This window comes from Hyperoodon ampullatus, assembly GCF_949752795.1.
Source record: "Hyperoodon ampullatus genome assembly, chromosome: 2".
In the NCBI taxonomy this organism is placed as follows: domain Eukaryota; kingdom Metazoa; phylum Chordata; class Mammalia; order Artiodactyla; family Ziphiidae; genus Hyperoodon; species Hyperoodon ampullatus.
The window spans coordinates 16569991-16588286 of record NC_136915.1 but is presented as its reverse complement, the minus strand read 5'-3'; the positions used below and the strand labels follow the sequence as shown (position 1 = coordinate 16588286).

Genomic DNA, 18296 nt, shown 5'->3' with positions numbered 1-18296 from the left:
GATCATGGGAGATTTTCAAATTTTTCATTTTGATTATCTAGATTTAAAAATTGTGGGACAATCAATATATATTATTTCTGTATTTAAAAAACCGACAAATAAGTTATTTTTAATTGAAAAGTGGCTCCTATGCCCTTCTTTCCTCCCTTCCCACCCACTGTCTCTCTCTCCCTCCCTCCATCCCTCCCTCCCTCCCTTCCTTCCTTCCTGTTCCTAGACCTGGGTAAGATGTCCGCCACCCTCCCGCCTTTATTTTGGCTGTGCTTCATGGCTTGTGGGATCTCAGTTCCCCAACCAGGGATTGAACCTGGGCCACAACAGTGAAAGCCCGGAATCCTAACCACTAGGCCACCAGGGAACTCCCTGGGATGCTCCCATTTTGAACATCCTATTGGGGCCAAGGGTCCTCTTGTTACAAACTGTTACCTTGAGCCATGTGAGCGCCATTCTTAGTCCACTCGCCCAACTATTCACTCCTCTATCCCTTGCTATTCACTCCTTTAGCTCAACCTTGCATGAGTCTATCATTCGAATGAGATGGGGGCTTCAGTGAGTGGGAGGCCTAAGATATATCCTTTCCCTATCCCTTCCCTCTACCCGCTCCCAGTGTACATCCATACTTTGCCCCACGTGATCTTTATTTTAAGGAGGGGGGAGGCCAGAAGACTGCCTACACGGAGATAGCCTCCCTTTGGTTCTCTGATGCTGGCATCATCTAGGTTCTATATGTGTGAACAGGTTCTATGTGGGCAGGCCTCGGGGTTACCTCCTCTTTCCTTTTCCTTCCTTGCCTCTGTTTCTCACCATCTGACCCCTTCTGGTCCCAGCCATGCCCCCTCCTTACCTCACTGTAGGTCTGACTGGAAGGGAAGAGGGTCTTAAACGTGGATCCAAACCCAATGACGTTGAAGAGGCAGGCTGGCATGAGGCTCTTAAGAGCCACCAGCATGGCATCCTGACAGGTAAGAAAGGAATTTTTAGGATTCAGGAAGAAGTTCTTACCTTGGCCACCACACAGCATTGTTCTCATAGCAGCACGGAAGCAGCCTCCAAGTGGACCTTTCACCCTCTGTCTGCACCCAACATCACTTTCTCCCCCAGATAAAGAAATTCGCTGATGTTGACCAGAGGCTGAGCCAAAGCCATCATCATAAAACTCCTCATCTGTGTAGCAAGTCAGATTTCTCAAAGCCATCCTATTACAGTTTTCCAGTTTTGTTTCACCTCCTACTGACCCTGAGCGGTGAGGAGAGCGGGGAGCGCCCACCCACTTCCACCAAAACAAAATGGACGTCTAAGGGAGGCACGTGGCCTGGTCCAGGTCCCACTGGTGAGGAAGCAGCCTTCTGCTTCAAGGTCTGTGAGCATTAAAGAGTCTTAACCTATTTAACTGTGCAGCACCAGGAGACTTTGATCAAGGTATATTCTAAAAAATAATGACAAAGAGAGAAGGTGGAGGAGATGACAAGAGGGAAAATGATGATATTGATGATATTGATGATACAATGCAATGATAAATGTCAAGCAATTACTATATGCTAAGCACTTTGTATTCATTACCACATTTAACCTCTATAACATGTATTATAGCATAGTGGTTAAGGAGATACACTTTTTTTTTTTTTTTTTTTGTGGTATGCAGGCCTCTCACTGTTGTGGCCTCTCCCGTTGCGGAGCACAGGCTCCAGACACGCAGGCGCAGCGGCCATGGCTCACGGGCCCAGCCACTCCGCGGCATGTGGGATCCTCCCGGACCGGAGCACGAACCCATGTCCCCTGCATCAGCAGGCGGACTCTCAACCACTGTGCCACCAGGGAAGCCCAAGCAGATACACTTTGAAGTTAAACATATCTGGGTTTCAACCTCACCTTTGCTATTACTAACTTGACCTTGGGCTAGTTATATCACTCCTCGGAACCTCAGTGTGGCACACAGTAAACATTCAGTAAATGGTTATTATTACCAACCCCATGAGATACATATTAGTATCAATGCCTCTGTTTTACAGATAGGGAAACTGAAGCTGAGAGGGCTAAGGAATTGCACTGGATCATAAAACCTGAGAATAGGACTGAGGCTTTCAAAGCACAGCTCCGAGATCTTTATTTATGTTGGCTCTGCCTTGGCACAGGACTCAGGAATGAGTGGCTTTCCCTCATCCCTATAGAGTTTATTGATGGCACCCCAGGGATCTCAGCATGGCTTCAGAGAAAAAAACTGTTATACTCCACAATCTTGAAGGAAACAGCAGCAAGTAGATCCTGGCAACTTTTACACCATGTGGCCTTCCAGGCTCCGCAGCCCTGCAGCCCCTGCAGCCCTGCAGCCCCTCTTCCATGCCCCTCTGTAAATATTGACATTAATGTTCTGTCTGTCCCCTTTTGTTGCTTGTGTCAATATATTTGTTTTTCTGCAAAAGAAGTCAATATCTGTTTATTTTTTCATTAGTTACTGATGTGTATTGCTGCTAGGAGGAGACTCTGCTGATCCATACGGATTGTCTCTGCTCACACCTATTAGAATTTTAAAGCCATGTTTTTGGCAGCAAGTGGCAGCTGAAGAATGAGACCAGCTGCAGGAAATTAAATTGGCTGAACTTTCCCCTTTGGCATGGCTGTTTGGATTTCTATTCTCTCCTACCTCCCTACGCCTAGTTTTTCCTAAAACTTCAACCTAATGAGCCACCTAATGACTCAGGTAACCCCTCAATGGCCTCATTGTCAGTGGGGAAAGGGATGTGTGGTCGGAGTAATTTCTGCGACTTTTTCTAAAAGGGACGTGTTTAGCAGAATGGATTGTGCCAATGCAAAGCCATTTGTGAAAGGATGACCTTGAGCTCACTGAGCTGAACTGGAAAAGAAAGCAAGAGCGACTCCAAGGGGAAAGGGACTGAGACGTGAACTAAGTTATTGTCAGAGAATTCTGACAATAGGTCTCTAGTTCAGGAGCTGGATTTCTACTCATAAACCAGCTCCATTTAACTGGTGGTAACTGCCTGGAACACCAAGATGAGAAGGAGGTGGAGACTGAATCCAGGCTCAGCACTGAAAAAAAATGTCATGGTCAATTATTGATGTCTGTCTGGGCTTGGAGGAGGGGCACAGAGGGATGTGTGACATATGTTTGCCCTCCCTGAATGAATCCTTCTTTCTTTTCTTACAGAAAGAATAAATGAAGCCAGAGTTGAGAATCAACTTGTCCAAAGCCACATAGTGAGTCAGTGGTAGAATGGACCCTGGAACCCAGGCATTGTTTTTCTCAGAGCCATGTAGCAGGAATGACAATCAGAGAAGAGAGGTTTTCTCAGTGGAAGAGTCTGTATAATTCCCTATTGGCAATGTAAGGAAAATGAGCCCTGAATTAAGATACAGAAGGTTCAGGTTCCTGCACCAGCTCTGTGATGTTGGGAAGAACATTTAGCATCCTGGGGACTGAGTTTCCTTACCTGGAAAATGGCAGGGAAAATGGATTAAATGCTCTCTGAGAGATGTTTTAGGTCTGTGATCCTATGATACGTTAGAGTAACTGAAGAGATGTCTTACAGATTGGTACAGCTGTGGCATGGAATACACATGGCCACACAGTCCTGGAGCATGCTTCAGCACTCCAGCACTGTGGACAGCTCCTCACTTCAATGCCTGCCTTTGATGGTGGGCAGGGATGGGGAAAAGGTACCACCAACCAGTCCTGCATCCCAATGTCAAGAGGCTCAAACAAGAACTTGGATCTCATATATGACTGCTCTGTCATACTTCAAGACCAAACCCAGTCATAGCAAGGCTTAGGAGATAGCTGCCATCACTGACCCCACTTAAGCCCATTCCTCCTGGCTTATTCTGTTGCTCCGGAAATAAGAGGGACAAGGTCGGGAGAGGGACAAAATTTCAGGTGACAGCAGAGCCCTCTCCTTGTTTTCTCATCCCTTGTTCTCTTGAACTATGATCCTTTACTCAGTTCAATAAACAGCAACCAAGGGCTTTTTATGCATAAACACAGAGCTAGACCCCATGGGGAGAGACAGATGAGAAAGATCTGGTCCTTTTCCTTAATGAGTGGATAATTCCAGAGGAGGAGACAGACATCTGCACAGCTAAAAATACAAGGAAGTGTTGGATAATGCCATAACTGTGGTGAATAATCTCCTCATGGAGATGGAATGCTTCTGGATGTGGGGGCAGGGTTTTATCACTCTTTCCCCTGAACTCCTTCAGAACCCTCCAAAGCATCAAGACCATGCTCCCAGGCAGGCTTGGTTAACAGGGCTATGCCCCTCACTTGACTGTGAGCTCCTTGAGGGCAGGAACTATGTTTACAAACTACTGTCTTTCCAGGAGGCCAAGCACAGGGCTTTGCACATATTAGGCATTTGAAAAAAAAAAAGGATGAACCAAGTCATTTCTACTGGATTCTACACATCCCTTGATGGCAGGGGCCATGTCCAATGAATCTCCAGTGTCACATGGTAGAAACGGTCAGACAGACAGATATGGGTTTAAGTTTAGACCATGATCTTGGGTACATTACTGAAACTCTCAGGATGGGTTTTCCTGTTTGGAAAATGGTGACAATTTGACCGACCTCCTAGGATTATTATCTGGATTAAACACCAAGCTGTGCATTCAGTGGCTGCACAGTATCTGACCCATAGTAGGCCCTCAGCAAATGTTAGTTCCCTTCCTTTTTTCTCTGTATCCCTCTCCACTTAGTACCTAGTGAGGTGCTTTAGCCAGAACAGGGACACAACAGAGGCGTGTAGAATGCCAAGGGAAGCTACTGATCACTTCATCCCTTGTAAATGGACAGCAGTTAACCTCTGCTCAGATCACTTCAGGGGTTTATTTTGGGAGCAAGTTGAGTTTGGGTGGGGTTTCTGTTTAAACTGACATACAAAAAAGTTGTTTGTGCTTTCTCTTAGCCATGGATAGTCATTTAAGGAACGGATTCAGGTGTGGAACGAGGGGTGCTTGGGACAGAAAGTGCTGAGAAGCTGGGTACCCTGGGACCCTAGATCCTGGGGGTAGGGGTCCTCTTAGAGGTACCTTGACTCGGTGGATGTTGGTCCCATTCATGCTGCCACTCCTGTCGATGAGGAAGATAAACTCGCCCTGGGTCTTTCTTAGGTTCGGCTGGACCGACTGGAGGTCAGGACAGAAGTTGAGCATGATAACCGAATGGTGGGGAATGTCCTTGTGGAGGCGTTTCCGGATGATTTCTGTCTGGAGGAGAAAGGGAAGCTCTCTTACCTGGGCGTTCAAGGGGTCCAGAGCTACTCCTGGGCGTTGTGCTGGCCCCCCATTACTCTCCGAGTCTTGTCAGGATCCCACTCTGTGTGAAAGACTTCCAGGTTGACCCTACCTGGCTCTTCTGCTAGACATTCACAGGTTGCAGCAACAGAAAGGCCTAGGTTTGAATTCCAGCTCTGTCACCAGCCAGCTGTGTGATCTTGGGCAAGACCCTCCTCTGGGTCTGACTCCTCTTTGTAAAACGGGGCAAATAATGTCCATTTCTCAGGGTGGTTCTGAGGATGAACTGAGCTGGCATGCAAATGGGAAGGTCCTGGCACACAGGCAGGTCCTCAGTTGAATAGTGGTTTCTTTCCCTTTCACACCCAGGGGACAAGCCACACTCTGGCTCGTTTTGGCTGTGAACTTGGATTCTCTGCTTTACTGATTCTCTCCCACTGATAACTTCCTACTCATGCTTCAAATTTTACTTCTTTGGAAAACCTGTCCCCATCTTCCTGGTGGATTTAATTACTTAGTTTCCTCATCCGTGAAATGAGGACAAGAGTACATACCTCACTGAGTTGTATGGACTAAATGCAATGCCTGTGAGACGGCTTCCCAGCAGAGCAATTGTCTGCACAGCAACCAGCTACGCTCTTGCTGCTGCTGTTGCTATTTGTCACGGGGACCCAGGCATTTCTCACACTGTGAGGTTTTGCTCATCTCTCTGTCTCCCCTCTAGCTTGGGGGCTACTTGAAGGCAGGTCATGCTTGAGTCTCTTGCACCTCCAGGGCTTAACACAGAGCTTGGTGCAGAGATGGGCTCAGTGAACATTAAAGGAAGGACAGCACCAGAGTTCTGCATCTTTTCATGTGTTCCCTTAGTTGGCCTTGTCACACCACTACTGGACTGTCCTTGACTCTCCGGTCACTTTGCACCGAATCTCATTTCCTCTCTCCTCACTCTGCCGCCCTCACTCTCCACCCCTACTTTCTCTGTCTCTGTATCGGACTGTCTCTGCGTGTACATATCTCTCTTTGTCTATTTCTCAATTTCTCTCTATTTGGGTCCCTTCCTCAATTCAGTAGATGACGTCATCACCCGCTCACGTGTTCAAACCAAAGACCTAAGAGTTGTCCTTGATTCCCCTCTTTTCCTCACCCCACGCATCCACTCCTTCAGCAGAGGGCTGCCTGTTCTGCAGCTAAAATACATTCTGAACATGTCCTCTTCTCTCTGTCTCCACTGCAATCACCCAAGCGCAGGACAGTACCATCTCTTGCCTGGATCTTTGCAATAGCTTCTTCCTGGCTTCATTCCTCTACTTTTATGTCCCCGTGGTCCCTTCTATAGAGAGCAGGCAGTGTGATCTTTCTTGTTACTCTCTTGCTTAAGCAATAGTTTCACCTCACACCTTGTACCAGGGCTCATGAAGCCCCCCTAAGGACTGACCCCTGCCTACCTGGCCACCTCATGTTTGCCCTGCATTTCAGACATTCTGGGCATCTTTCTGTTTTCCAAACACATCACCATTATTCTGCTTCCAGTTCTTTGCATGTTCTTCCAATGCTTCACAACCCACCGGGTCTCACCTTCAGACAGATTTTCTCTAAACACCTGGCTAAACAGCAGCCGGTACTCATCACTCATTATCATATCGTCCTGTTTTGTGTTTCACAGTCCCCAGCCCTCACCTAAACTGATCTTGCTCGTGCGTTTGCTTCTTGTCTGTTTCCCTGCGCTAGAATCTAAGCGCCGCGAGGAAAGGATGTGTCATTCCCAGTGCTTTCTTCCTAGTGCCTAGAAGCTATTGGGCACTTAGTGTTTGTTGAATTAATAAATGAGAGGATGAATCTGCGTGGGTCTTTTTCTCTGCTGCTGACCTATGTGCATCAGTTTTTTTGTCTCTCTGTCTCTATTTGTCTCTGCTTCTCTCTGCATCTCCATCTCTCATACATAATGTCTCCCCCTGTGTCATTTGCCCCCTCTTTGCTAAATCGCAGTTTTTGACAGCTCGTCCCACTCACGCTTCCTGATTGATGCCTCTGGATGCCCTCCTCCCTCCCACCGGGAGCTCCTTTGCCAAAAGCCACTGCCCAGCCTGGCCCTTTTGACAACAGAGCCCAAGGCAGCAACAGCCACATCTAGTAGTGACAGGAGCCTGATTTTTGCCTCTCCGAGGCATGGAGTGGGGGTCCGCGCTCAGGATCCTCTGATGTCTCGAGCTCCCATTATCCAGTTACAATAAACTCATCACTTCTTAGCAGCTGTGGGTTGATGGCTGTCATCCCTGGAGCTCATGAGAATACAAGGTATTTGCATAACTAACCCAAGGTGGCAAATTAATTCTCATTTGCCTCAGTGGTCCCAGAGCTAATTGATTTAAGGCTTGGCCGGCAGGCCTGGGAGGCTCATTGCCGACACCCCTTGTCCACGTGCTGCAGTTCTCAGAGCTGAGTGGCACCCCCGGCATTCCCACTACCACTCTGAGAGCCTGTCTCCAGCCTCTTCTCCCAACTGACTCATCTGGGTGAGGGGGCACCTCTGGGAGGACGGTGTTTCCAGTGGGGTCTCTAACGTGGGGATGGGCATTGAGCCACCTACATCTTCCCTTCACCATCCCCCCTACCCCCCACCAAGCAGGGGCTTCCAGTGGGATCTCTACCAAAGGGAATGATGTCATCAGCTGTAAGTTATGTCATCAGCTGTAAGTTATCTCCGCGTTCTTGTCTGTTCCTCTGCCAGTCAGGCCAGCAGGAACGGGGTGCCCTTACATCCAGCACAATTGCCCCACATGAGCAAGGCAAAGTCCTTAGCCTCTTTGTCACCAAAGCCAACTCCCTTTTCCCAGCTCACCAGTTATTTTGGGTGCTAAACCTCAGTTTTCTCATTTCAAAAGGGGAGACAATAAAAAGAAGTATCCCGCGATTCTTAAGCCCACCTTGGCACTCAGGACCCGGCTCCATGTGTTGGGTCACGAGCAGGAGGGAGACTGCGGGGGTGGCTTGTGGCTGTGGCTCAGTATCCTCTTACCCCCCTTCCCCACCCCCAGCCCCTTGCTGATGGTGCCCTTATCCTTTCACTTCTTGGGACAGGGGCGGGCAGAGGGAAAGGATCTTTCTCGGGCTTTCCCTGCTCTGCCTTTATTCTTTACCTAATAGCAAGCAAGGATCCCAGAGGCAGGAAGAGCAAGAGACCCATTCAGCAGGTGGGAAAAGGGAGGCCCAGGAGTAGAGATGGAGCCAGGAGGCCACCCAGCTGTAGGGTCCTTGATGCCTCTTGGGGGTGGATTAGCCTGGAGGAGACCAAGGTTGTTTCTGCCACCAGCCTAGAATTTTGCCTGGCTTAGGCACCTTGGTGACACTAGGAGCAGGTGACCTGGCAGGAGGCAGGAGGGCAGTGCCAGGGTGACTGCCGCATCTGGACATCCACTTTCCCTCTGCCACCAGCTTGCTGTGTGACCTCGGGCAAGCCACACCCACCCCCAACCTCAGGTTCAGGCTCCTCATTGGTCCAGCCAAGACCAAGTCCCCAGTGCCACCCCGGTTCTGCCACCACTGATGTTGCTTCAGTCACCCTCACCTTTCGCTCTGCACTGCTGTCCTTCTTCATCCCTTTAATGAAATCTGTTCTTCCCTTCAAGTGCTGGTCAAACTCTCCCAGGGTCATGTCCCCTTTCTCCATCAGGACATGTGGCATGTAGGGCTCTGCAGAGATGAGATCAACTCTTGGCACTTGCCCGAGGGTGAGGGTGATGCTGGGGGCCTCGGTGGAGTGGAAGATCTTCACAGTGCGGAGGACTCCCAGTTGGAAGAGGGGGGATGGGATCCCTGGCTGCTTGAGGCAGTGTGGGACCCTGAGAAGACTCCTTAGCTGGGAGGCAGGAGAGCCTAGTGGCTGTGGGTGATTCACTGCCCCTCCCTGGGCCTCAGTTTACCCATCTGTAAAATGGGAGTGATTCTGGGCTCTGATCTTTTTGCATCTAAACATTCGATGAATTCTTAAAGAGACAAAAGAGTTGCTCCCTGACAGTTCAGAGCTGCCAGGGTCTCATGGAGCTTAGGGTTTCAAAGATCTCTGCTCAGCTGGCCTGGGGGCAAAGTGCACCACTGGGTGGATGAGACCCTGGGGTCTCAGGAGCTAGAATGGGGCAGGAGACACTCAATTCTGCCAGTTAGCGCTAAGTTTCCCAGGAGGCAAGTAGTTGGTCTCCTCTCCTCTGTCACGCGCCCCTACCCTCTCACTGGCCACTGGGTGGGGGGCCACGTGTCTATGCCCCATGGGATCAGCACCTCCTCCCTCCCACAGGCATCCTGGGGTCCCTGCCTGGTGCACAGTACCGCTGGGGTGGATGAGGATCTCCACTGGCCGGTCGAAGGTGTGCCTGTTGGCCAGGGTGATAATGATACTCTTGGCGGAGCATGCAGACGGGGCGGCGTCGGCTCGGATCTCGTGGGTGGGACTCTCCACCCCTGAGTGGCACAGAAAAGTGGGATAGGCTCAGGAGTCCCCGGAGGGAGAGGGGCTTGGTGGGGGACCCTGAGACTCAGGCCAGAGATGACTGGCACTCCAGCCCCCTCAGGGGCTCCTGACCTGCTGTGTGAAACCATGGACAGGCCTTCTCAATTTCCCCGTCTGCAAAAGGGGGGCTTAGCTAGATGGGGTCTAATGGCCTTTCCTGCCCTGACCTCAGGATCCAGTGGGGGTCAAAGGAATGGCTTCCTCACAGGGCACAGAAAGACAGAAAGAGCTCCATGCTCCATCGGCGGGCACTCCATAAATGCCTCTTGTGTTGGGATGTCCTGTTGTTCTGGGAGAACCCTTGCTGACAAGAAACCACATCCTAGTGTCTCTTTACAACCTTGACTGGGTGGGGGAGGGGAACCATCAGAACAATGGTACCTGCCTCTGGCTGCTTGTTAGAATCGCCTGGGAACTTTTAAATGTTCCAATGCCCAGGACTCACCTCAGACCAATGTCATCAGAAGCTCTGGGGTGGGGTCTAGGTGGTGGGATTTGGAAAGTTCCCCAGCTGATTCTGCCATGCAAGGGGAAGAGCAGGAAGCAGCTCTGTGGCTGTGGCTCCAGAAGAAGACCGAGGACCACGGACTTCGGATGGCCGTGCCCTTGTGGGCATTTCCCCGGGGAAATTGAGGTGAGGGTGGGGACAGCCTTGAAACCTGTCCTTGGGAAAGACTCATCTTGGGCCGCATGCTGGGGAGCAGGAAAAGGGGGGGTGGGCATGAGCTTCAGGCTGTCTTCCATCTGGGCTGGCCAGCTGTCCCTCCCTCCCCTTCCTTTCCCCACCCCGCCGTGGCCTCGAATCTTCTTTCCAGCCCCATCTGGGTCTAGGCAGCTCCCTCTCACCTGCGAGCAGGCAGGGCCCACGGATCTCCAGCTGGAAGTTGAACTCGTATTCCATGGGGTTGGACACATTGGTGTCCAGGAGAGTCTCCAGGCTCAATTTGCTCCAGGAGTCCAGGGCCCGGGGGCCGAAGCAGTGCTTGTCTTTGCTGGGAAGGGGGCCGAGAGGAGGAGGAGGAGGCCAGTCAGGGCTGAGGCAGGGGGCCAGCAAGAGAAGACATGGAGAAAACGGCAAGTCCCAGGCAGCCCTGGCACCCCTGCAGCCCCACCCAAAAAGGGGCTGAGGGGCTTCCTTCCACCCCAGATGCTGACAGCCCCACTCAGCCTGCCTGCAGGGAGAGCCTGGATTCAGACCTAAGGTACCACTACCTATGATGGATGGGCCAGGCACCAGGCATGCGGGCTCACACTGTTCTCACCACGCCCCCAGAGGAGGGCCTCAGAGCCCTCATCTCCCGCCCCCCCCCAACGTGGGGAAACTGAGGCTCAGCAAGATGAGGTCACTAGCCTAAGTTGCCACCCCTGGGACTCGGCAGAGTGTGCATCCCCACCCAGGTCTCTCTGGCTCGGCCGTGAAACATTTTACACTATGTCACATCACTTCTGGAATACCTGCTCTGTCTCTGCAAGCTGGGAACCTTTGCATAAAGCCACTTCTCTGAGTCTTGGTTTTCTCATCATTGAATGGGGATAATAATGACACAGCTGTCTTGAGCAAGCACTTAGCAAAGTGTCACCTGCTGAACGCTCAAGTCTCTGGCCCCCTATCTTTGTCATCCCTTGCCCTGTCTCTGATCCTGCTCTATTTCCCTCCCCTCTGTGGTCATGCCTTCTGAGGTCTTTGATACAGGTTCTGAATATGCACATATTTTTGTAAAACACACCATGACTTTTGGTTGAAAAGAAAGCATTGTATTAGGAACCTCATTCAATTGCTCCCCTTTTCTTCACCCAACACTGTGTCTTTAAGCTCTGTCCAGGTGGCTGTCTGCAAAGCGAAGTCTTTGCTGCTGATGTGCTATGGCTTGGGGCCATCTGTTATATTGTACTTAGTTGTTCCTGCCTTCGCCTCCCTGTGTTCACAGACGCCAGCACCATGAATATCCTCATCCATGTGTTATTTTTGGATGTATAAAAGGATTTCTCTGGGATCCCTAGGTCAAAGGGCACACACCGAGTATTGCCCGAGATTGCTTTCCAGGGTGGCTGGGCCAGTTTCCACTTCCACAAGCAATGAACGAGAGTTTCCTTCTCTCATCCTCACGAACACTTGGTATTATCTATTTTTCTTATTTTTTCCCATGTCACTCTATCTAAGCAACTTTGAGGTTCATCAGAATTTGATGCAGGCATCTCCCAAGAGCATCTCTGTTAACTCTGCCTACTGGAACAGGCAGGAATTAGCTTATCAGGGCCACCTCAGGGGCACTGGGGACTCCTTGGCCTCTTGTCCCCTGATCCACCGAGGTCTTGAATGTCCCCAGGTCGGCTAGGTCCTGCCTCTCCCATGCACCTGGCTTGGCGCCTATGGCAGCATTTTCATAGATGACACACGAGCTGGGGTTCCCTGGCCTGAGACTGGCTGGTGCCACCAGCTTCTCTGTTGTAACAACAACTGTCCTCACTCTAGATTTCGAGACCCTACACAGTCTGACTCTCCCACTTTGCTAGAGTCTTACTAGCCTTCCAGCTGCTCTTCCAACATACCAAGGCTGTTGCTGCCTCAGGGCCTTTGCACTTACTGCCCGCTCTGCCCCCCGTGCCCCAAATGTTCTTCTTCCAGTATACTTCCACAGCCAGCCCCCTTCATTCAGATCAGGCCTCAAATGTTGCCTAAGACCTGTCTATTCTAGCGAACTAGCACCCACCCCATCCTGTCCCCCTCTAGCCTTTGTAGCATCTATCTCCATAGAGCTCATCACCCAACATATGACATGTTTGTGGGCTTATTACTTTATTGTCCCTTAGAATGCTAGCCCCACGTGGGCAGGGACCTTGTCTGTCTAGTTTACTGCTGTATTCCCAGCACCCAAAACAGTACCTGCCCCATGGTAGGTGTTTAATTACTATTTGTGGTGTGGTTGAGGAGTGCCCTCTGGGCTGGCCCCACGTGGGAGGCTAAAATAACCCCTCCCCGTCAGGTCACCTTGAGGTCAGCACTTTAACTGGTGGTGTCCAGGGGTTTGCTGTCACTGTCCTCTGTGTCCCAGTGGGCACGTGCTCCCAGCTGTCCCCATAGCCCAACCAGGGTATGTATGAAACTCCTAGATACATATGGTACATCTTCCCAGATTTCAACTTGGCTCAAAGATTCAGGCCCAAAGCTGGGGAGGGGGAGTTAAGTAGTTTAACTGGTAATTAATTCAAGTGTTATTTTTCTACCACAGTGGTGCTAATATACTGTGGAACAGATTTTTTTTTTTTAATGACATGAATTGAATGATAAGATACACGACTTCAGTGGCTTCCCTGGTGGCGCAGTGGTTGAGAGTCCACCTGCCGATGCAGGGGACACGGGTTCGTGCCCCGGTCCGGGAGGATCCCACGTGTCGCGGAGCGGCTGGGCCCGTGAGCCGTGGCCGCTGGGCCTGCGCATCCGGAGCCTGCGCTCCGCAACGGGAGAGGCCACAACAGTGAGAGGCCCGCGTACCGCAAAAAAAAAAAAAAAAGATACACGACTTTAAAAGACATCTCCTGTATGCATCAGGCTACTTTAAAACTGGCATCCTCTCTCCCTGCAGAGGAAACGCTAGTCCCCCTGGGCTTATAGGTGGGAAAATGGGAGGAGCCCCGATCTCAGCTGCAGGTGCCTCAGGCTGTGACCCACCCCCTCTTCCCTCCTCCCCCACCAGGGGAGTACAGAGAAACTGTCCTGGAGTGTACCCTCCCGGCCCTGCTGAAAACCCTTTTTAATGATTTCTTGTTGCTTCGGGGAGAAATCCAAAGTCTGCCAGGGCCGCCGGGTGTCCTGTATCTCTGCAGCCTCATCTCATGTCACCTGTCCTTCAATCCCCCTCGGTGGCCCTGTCCTTGCTGCCTCAGGGCCTTTGCCCCTGCTGTTCCCACCTATAGGAACGCTTCTCTCTGTGCCTATATCCATCCCCCACCTGGCTCAGCCCTCAGCTGAAATACCACTCCTCAGAGAAGCCTGACCAGGCCCCCAGACACCCCCCCCACCGTTGGGTCCCTCTTTTATACTCTTAGCCAATGAACGTCTCCTTTACTGCACTTTTCACATAATTAATTATGCATGCAAGTTCATAAACAGTTCACATTTGTTGTGTTATCTGTTGGATAATGATCTCTCCCACCAAGTTCCAAAAAGGCAAGGGACCATGTGGGTTTCGTGTCCTCCGGGTCCCTAACACCCCCTCCCCAGTGTCTAGCACCTAGGTGCTCTGAAAATACCTGTTGAGTGCATTAAAGAAAAAAGCCTGGAAATTCTGATACCAAGCTGTCCAAATCCTAACACCTCTGACCAGTACCAACACAGAGCATTTCAGGGAGATTCTTAAGTGCTCGGAATGTGAGCAGGGGAGGGACAGTTACTGAGACGGGGGCAGCTACAGAGCTCAGCCTCACCTCCTATCCTTCCCACCTGCCCAACTCCCTGCTGCACCCGGGACTCTGGCCTTGTTTGGGCGGGGGCTCCTCACCCGTGGGTCTGTTGGTTGGAGGGGCCAGTGATCTCGGTGCAGAACTGAGGCACGGTTGGGACGCAGACAGCAGGTAGCAGGACCCTCACAGCCCCGCTGGGCAGCGTCGGGAGCTCCGAGGAGGTGCTGACAAAGATGGTGACGTTCTCCATTGGGGCGATGGTCCCCAGGTTGACCACAAAGAGGATCCGCTCCAAATCCTCATCCAGAGCCACCTTTCCTGGTGTGCAGGAAGGAGGGACGATGCAGAATGTTTCCTAAGTGCCAGGCCTGGCGTCAGGGACTGTACATACATTCTCTCCCATCCCCTCTAAGCTTGCTGTGTGTTAGGTTAGAGCAGTTTGTTCTGCTGATGGGAAAACTGAGGCTCAGCGTGTGGGTGCAGCTTGCTCAAGTTACTCAACAAATAACTAATTTATTGAACCAGGATCTGAACCTACGTGGGTCTGATGCCAGGCCTGTGTACTTTCCACTGTATCCTGTGGGGATTGGGAGACTGGGACCCACAAATCCCCAACAGAGGGTCACATCTCTATCCGCAGACTCTATGTCCCCCCGAGAATCACGTTGGAGCATTCCCCCCTCCCCCAGGATCCATGCTCTCTCCTTTCATCTGAAAGGCCCATCCCTCATTCCTTCTTAGCCCATCCTACCCATCCATCCAACCCCTCCACAAAAACCTCCCTGGTCCCACCTGGACCGCTCTTTCCCTCCTCTGACATTATCTGGACCGCTTTTGGCATAACCACTGTCAACTTCCTATCGTGGTCCCTACCGGGCATGTCCTAGCTATTCTTCCAGGCTGGGAGAAGTCCTAAAATCTTGGGGGAAACTTTGCATCTCACAGCGTGAGTGTTCATTAAAATATTCTTGAACATCTCAATGATCAGGTGAACAAACTTCACCTCCATCATAAATCCAATGGTAAGAATCTCATATCATATGATCCTTGGTCTGGACTCAAGCCTTGGCTCTGCCACTAACATGCTGTGTGACCTTGGGCCAGTCACTCACCCTCTCTGAGACTCAGTATCCTCAATAGCAGGCATCAGTAGCCATGCTGTGAGTACTTACTCTGTACCAGGGACTGTGATTAGTGTTCTGCATGCTGTTTGTTGAGATTTGGATGCATAGGATTATTAGTTACAGTTTACAAATGAGGCTTAATTTCTTATCTAAGCTTGCAAGCAACAGGATAGGCAGTTAAATCCTGGTGTGACTCATTCTACAATCTCTGAGCTTAAATGACATGCTCTTCTGTTTCTTAGAGATATCTTAACAATCCTTCTGTTGCCTCCTTTGAGCCTTACCACTCTTCCTAGGTGAGAACAGAAACAATTACCTCTATTTTCCAGATAGTAAGGTCAGGTTCAGAGAGGTTAATTATTGGCCTGAGGTCACACAGGATTCCTGACTCTTAGTGTAGTGCTCTCTCTACCCTATCCCATTGCTGCCCTTTCAGTCTGCCTGAGACTCCAGCCATGCCCAGGCCCTGCCACAGCCTTTCTGGCCTTCTTACCTGTGACAGTTGCAGCTCGGAGGCCAGTGGCATCTAAGTGGCCACCCTCCATCTTGGCTTTGTCCTTGATCTGTACTGTCACGACTCGGTCGGCAATGACTGCCTCAAAGCCGATCACCGTGGTGTACTCATCCAGTGGGTATACAAAGAGACCTGCCAGAGCAGGGCCCAGCATTGCGGGGTGCCCCAGACCCACGCTGCATGCCCCACCCCGGAGAAGGAACTGGAGCCTTTGGTCTGCCATTCGAGTGGATGGTACTCACTGCCACTTGGAGGACTCCAGAGAGAACTTGGGCCGGGGCCTCCTGGTTCTGGGGGCTGGGCAGGAGATGCACAGCAGCAGGCTCTGTGTCAGCTGCAGGGCAGCTGGAAAGGGACGGCTGCTCCCCTGTCCCAGCCAACTCTTACTCTGCTGGCCTGTGAGGCCGGTGTGACCAGGGCTTCTGATTTTTCAAGAGAGAGTGGAAATCTGGATTTTTTTGTGACCTGCTGTGTGGAACTAATAAGACACCTCTGTGTGGTGGTCCCATGCATGGCACCCAGGAGCTGGGGCTTTGGAGGAATAGGGCTATGGTTCTTGTCCGGGCCCTGCCCCCTTCCCCAGTCTTGTGACCATGGATAAAAACATTTAGCATCTCTACGCCTCACAGTCCCATCTGTAAAATGGGAATAATAGGGTCAAACTCAGGGTCGTTATGAAAATGGAAAAAACAGCCACCACTTATTAAACTATATCCCCCATAGTGCGTGCCCTACGTCTTTATATCTCAGTGCTTCTCGAACTTGAAGAGCACATGAATCACCTGGGGGTCTGGTTAAAATGCAGATTCTGATTTAGTGGTTCTGGGACAGGGCCTGAGATTCTGCATTTCTAACCAGCTCTGGGTGATGCCGATGGCTGGGGTACCACACTCAGAGGATCAAGGTCGTATCTCATTTTATCTGCCCACTAACATGAGTGCAGCACAGTGCTGGGCCCATAGTGAACTTTCCACAAATCCCAGCTCCCCATCCCTCGGTTTCCGCATCTATAAAATGGGGGGACTGTTCTTTCTGCACATGGAAAGCCAAAGGACTGTCCCAGAGCTGTTCAGTAATTTAGTCCCTGGGTTCCTCGTGGGCCTCACTTTAAGCCACCCTCTATAGGTTTCCTTAAGCAGAGGAAAAGTGTAGTTTGCTCTGCCCAGGAGATTTCCGCAGGAAGGAGACTTTCCCTTGCAGGTTTCTGTTGGGAATTGAAAGAGTTTCAGAAGCTCAGGTCAGGCTGGAGGGTGGTGCCCCAAGACATGAAGTTTGGGGGTTAGGAGGCCCCCATCACTGTGGATGAGAAGGGATGCTATAACCATAATGAGCCTTTACGCAGAACCCTCCTGGCCAGCCTTCCCATAACTCCCTTCCTTACGTGCAAGGAAAGGAGTGTAATTTACAAGCGTCTCTTGCAGGGGAACGCCGGTCCACACTCCTGACTGCCTTGCGCTGATGACTCATATTTGCAGACTGTTTTCCCTTCCACGCTGTCCTTCCTCATGTACTACCTCATCTGTTCCTCCTGCAAACCCTGGCGTCCAAACAGGTGCAGGAGCACCCTGATGTCGAGAAGGACAGTGGCTTCCCCAAGGCCACGGGGACGAGAGCCACACCTACGACTGGGAGTTGGGAGCTCCTGGCTTCCACTGAGTCTGGACGCCTCTCCTACTGTGAGGCTCACTGGGGAAAGTGGAGGACTGACTATCTGACACAGGTGGGCATGTCTTGTGAACATAAATAAGGCTGGGACAGTGGGCTGGGGCCGAGCCCCAACCTGGGTTCGAATCCTGACATGACTTGCTACCAGCTTTAAGACCTGCAGGGCAGAGTGGTATTTCTATTTCGCAGATGAGGAAACTGAGACTCAGAGAGGTGACATGACTTGTCCGGTGTCAATCAGCTAATACATGTCAGGATGGGGATTCTGCTTGGAGGAGCAGGTGGTCCCAGGGAAGCGCCAACAGGGATCCTTACCCTGGAAGGGCTGGGCTTCCAGGTTGCCATAGGTGAGGGAGGCGGTGAGACCCAGGGCGTAACCACTGACAAAGGAGGTGATGTCGGATGAGGTGAGGGGCAGGGCTGCCCCTGTGATCTGGTTCAGCAGACCAGGCATCTTTGTGGCTACTCAGCCTTCAGGGCCTGCAAGAGACAGGAAGGCAGGAGGTGGGGAGAGACCCCCCTCCCTCCCCAACTCAGTTCTCCCACTTCAGCCCCCACAGGAAGTCAAAGAATTGTTCTCTTCACTTCCCCCAACTACTTCTCACTCAGTGACCCACGGTGACTCTTGACCACCCCTCAGAAGAGAAGGAGTGGTCATTCCATTTCTTTCCATTTCACAGTAGAGAGACTGAGGCCTAGAGACACGTGTCCTGCCCGGATTCACTCAGTGGGTGGGAGCACAGGCAGGGTTAGAGCCCAGGCAGGCTCGTGTCCACCCTGAGCTCCTCCATGGCCAGTGCTCTCCTAGCTCCGGATGGGAGTCCAGGGGCTCTGATCCCATCCC

General features: G+C 51.3%; 1 protein-coding gene across 1 annotated transcript in view; it reads right to left on the bottom strand.

Annotated features, from left to right (window-relative positions):
• VWA5B1 (von Willebrand factor A domain containing 5B1) overlaps nt 1–17906 on the bottom strand; it is a gene marked incomplete at both ends in the record, with an annotated part of 37891 nt that extends 19985 nt beyond the window's left edge. Inside the window, 8 exons of the mRNA XM_079728447.1 lie at nt 845–955; nt 5041–5217; nt 8810–8934; nt 9568–9699; nt 10595–10740; nt 14248–14467; nt 15767–15919; nt 17768–17906. Of these exons, the coding sequence (XP_079584573.1) occupies nt 845–955; nt 5041–5217; nt 8810–8934; nt 9568–9699; nt 10595–10740; nt 14248–14467; nt 15767–15919; nt 17768–17906 (1203 nt within the window). The remainder of the gene's footprint in view (nt 1–844; nt 956–5040; nt 5218–8809; nt 8935–9567; nt 9700–10594; nt 10741–14247; nt 14468–15766; nt 15920–17767) is intronic.
• Between the last annotated feature and the right edge of the window lie 390 nt (nt 17907–18296).